We start from the raw sequence: 3125 nt of genomic DNA, 5'->3' as shown, positions 1-3125 counted from the left end.
GGCCCCCGAGCCGTGCAGCCCGAGTGCTGGTGGAGGGTTCGACGTGGCAGCCCCTTCGGGGTCTGCAGGCGCACTGAGCGCGCGGCGAGGAGGGCTCCCCGCGCCCGCGCAGTCCCCGGGTCGCTCTAGAACCGTCGCCGCGGGAGTGGAGCGGCGGGTGCCGAACGGGGAACCGTGGTAGGACGCTGCGCGCCCAGGAGGCTTCTCATTAGTCCCTTGACGCTTCTTTCAGCCGAGAGTGGAGCTTGATTTTCCTTTCTGTACATAAAAACACCCCACTCCGTTTCTTTCCCAAGCATGTTTGGAACCGCTAGATAAGGACATCCACGGCCGTCTAATGGTTCCTGTCAGCCCCAACTGCTTAGATATTCTGTGTTTCTCCTGCAAGTGGATTCCTGGTTTAAATTCCCAGAAGTTCTAGCAATTATCAGCAGACTCAGTAAATTCTCACGAATATTCGTGTAATCAACATTGAAGTAGGTCACTCCATCAAGATTGAAGAAATGTTACCTTTTTATCTTGAACCTAATGAGAAACATGACCTTCTTACCCTGGAGCCTAATTTTTATAAAAAAAACAAGCAATACTCGTTGAGTCTACTTTCGTCTCAAACGCGTTTCACTGTTTAAGACATATATATTTAATTCCTTTTTCATTTTATTTCACTTTAAAACCTCCAGACCCTAAAGAAAAACAAGAACAGCAGCAACTTACTAGGACTTTGTTTATATACGATAAGGAGAGGTTTTTCCTCTGAAAAGTCAAATTTATCGGCCAGGAATAGGGAGAGAGGTTTGAATTGTCTTCTCACCGAATCGGTCCCCAGAATTGGGGGGTAGGAGATGCAAAATCACATTTTATCGTGAAAAATCGTTTTTCCCTCCAGTTAGAAGTTTTGTTTTGTTTTCCAATGAAATGAGTAAATCACTTTTTTAGAGCTGGACCTAAAATGGAAGTATCGCTTAGAATATTTACAATTGCTGCTCCCTTCATCATTGAATAAGAAATTTAAATGAGCTCTATTATAAAACAGCCTGGAGAATGGAAGCGAAAGCTATGTTTTCTCAACCCAGTACTAAGACAATCTCAACAACCTCAAATAAAACGTCCGTGTCTGTTGTGTTAGACTTTTTATTTTTTTGTCTTAAGTTCTACTAATTAATATAGAAATGGTGGTACATGCCAGTGTTTGAGATAGAGGAAACGAAAGTCCCAGGGAAATTGATGGGAGTTAAGGGACAGGGCCCAGAAACCTGACCACGGCTTGGGAACCCGCTGCCCTGTGGGCACGAGGCCCTCCTGGGGTCCCCACTGAGCCTGCGCCCCGGGCGTGCGGCGGCATCATCCCCTCCCGGCTGGCCCAGGACGTGCTCCAGCGTCTCTCACCACGAACCCAAAGCCAGCCCTTTCCCCTCTTATTCTAAAAGCCCCTCGACACCACCTCGAACCGAGGCTGCTTTTTGCTTGACCCAGGCTCTGGACACTCTAGGGCCGGGAGTGAATTGCGGAGATCACCCCTCTCCAGCGCCCTGCCGGACAACCCCATTCTCCCCCCCGCCCCCGCACCCCTCCTTCCATCCCAGGCCCAAGACACCCCGCCTCTCCGCAGCGGACACTCACCTCCCCACCCTCTTCTCTCCTGCAGACGTGGCCCTTTATGGTGGCCGGCAAACCCGAGAGTGACCTGAAAGAAGTGGTGACCGCGAGCCGCCTGTGTGGAACCACGGCGTCCTGACCTCAGAGGCGCGAGTCTGGGAACGGCGAGCCCCGGAGGGGCGGCCCCGGGAAGGCGACCCCTGCCCTCCTGCTCTGTCTCTGCTTCGCCGCGCCGCGCTGCTCCTCTCTCTGTCCCGCCCCGCGAGAACACTTTACAACGACGAGGAGATCCGTTTCCAAACCAGAGGAGATCAAGTGTACTTACAGAGATTCCCATCTATTTAACTTTATTAATTTCTACCGTGGATGACTCTGCGAGCCTTGCTGGTCCAAGTGCAATATGTAATTATAAATATATAAATAGATAATAAGAGCCTATCAATGTATCTTTTGTACAATACGGTGTAAAGTGTAGATCATAGAATAGCTGACTTTGATAGTCACATTTATAAAGTAATTCACTTAAAGATATCTATTTTTTTCAAACAAGTTTTGCTACTTTTGAAAATAAATCTTTCTTTATATTGCTAAAAGCCCTGACATTGGTGTGATTTTTCAAGAAAAAAAATATATATATTTGTACTAGAAAAGTGGGAAACGGTGGAAGAGTTTGATAACAAAAATGGTTCTTTTAAACCTCTATCTGAGCTTCTAGAGAAGAAAAAGATTGACTATAAGTTCCATAAAGGTGCAGATTGCGTTTTATGCTGAAACCTTAAAAGAAACTTGCAGATGACTTGCAAGACAATTAGAAATAACGTAAATGGAGACAAAGAATGGGCAGGATTAAGGTACAGTTACACACCCCAAGAGTCAAAACACACCAGGAAAAAGAAATTCAATTTTTCACGCACAGCATTCCACAGTCCAATTCCGACTCGAGCAGGAAAGTTTTGTCACTTTCCGGGTTGTGGACACGGCTGCAAACCAGTGCAGACATAATAGGAGCTGCGAAAGGTGTAAGTGAGGGTAAACCGCCCTCAGGGTGTGTTTTCCGACGTTCAAAGTGCTGCAGCATGCCTTGTGTATTTCTTATTAATCACCCACCAATTAAGTCCAACGAGAAACGCGCACGCCTGCATTTCGGTTGCGGCCAGCGGGTGCGCCGAGCTCCCGCCACGACTTCCGGCGGGCTGGGTTTTTAACTTAAACATTTTCCAGGCTGCGGAACAGCTCGTCGGGAAGATTAAGTTGAGATAAACAGAGAAGCGGGGCCGAGGAGCCTGGGACCGGCTCCCTCGCTGCCCCGGCGCGGCCCGCGGCGGCCGCTGCGCCAGATGCCACCGGGCTGTTTAATGTTCGGGGTTGTGACCGCAGTGTTTACAAGACGTCCTCGGTTATTTATACTGTTATTCCTCGCGGAGGGCCTGGAAACTTCCGCTTCGCTTGCTCATTCTTTGCCACGTTTCCCCCTTTTTCTCAGCTCGGTTTGGTACCTGGAGTGGGAGCTGCCCGTCCCCCTCGCCCCC

At 49.0% G+C, this 3125-nt stretch overlaps 1 protein-coding gene across 1 annotated transcript in view; it reads left to right on the top strand.

The window, feature by feature from the left end:
- TCF21 (transcription factor 21) overlaps positions 1 to 2189 on the top strand; it is a 2957-nt gene extending 768 nt beyond the window's left edge. Inside the window, 1 exon segment of the mRNA XM_008053521.1 lies at positions 1646 to 2189. Coding sequence (XP_008051712.1) covers positions 1646 to 1735 — 90 coding nt within the window. The 3' untranslated portion in view covers positions 1736 to 2189.
- The last annotated feature ends 936 nt before the right edge of the window (positions 2190 to 3125 follow it).

This window comes from Carlito syrichta, unplaced genomic scaffold (genome assembly GCF_000164805.1).
Source record: "Carlito syrichta isolate Samal-C Ts95f unplaced genomic scaffold, Tarsius_syrichta-2.0.1 Scaffold288233, whole genome shotgun sequence".
Lineage (NCBI taxonomy): Eukaryota > Metazoa > Chordata > Mammalia > Primates > Tarsiidae > Carlito > Carlito syrichta.
Note: the sequence above shows the minus strand (reverse complement) of the source record. Positions and strands in the feature narration are given on the sequence as shown.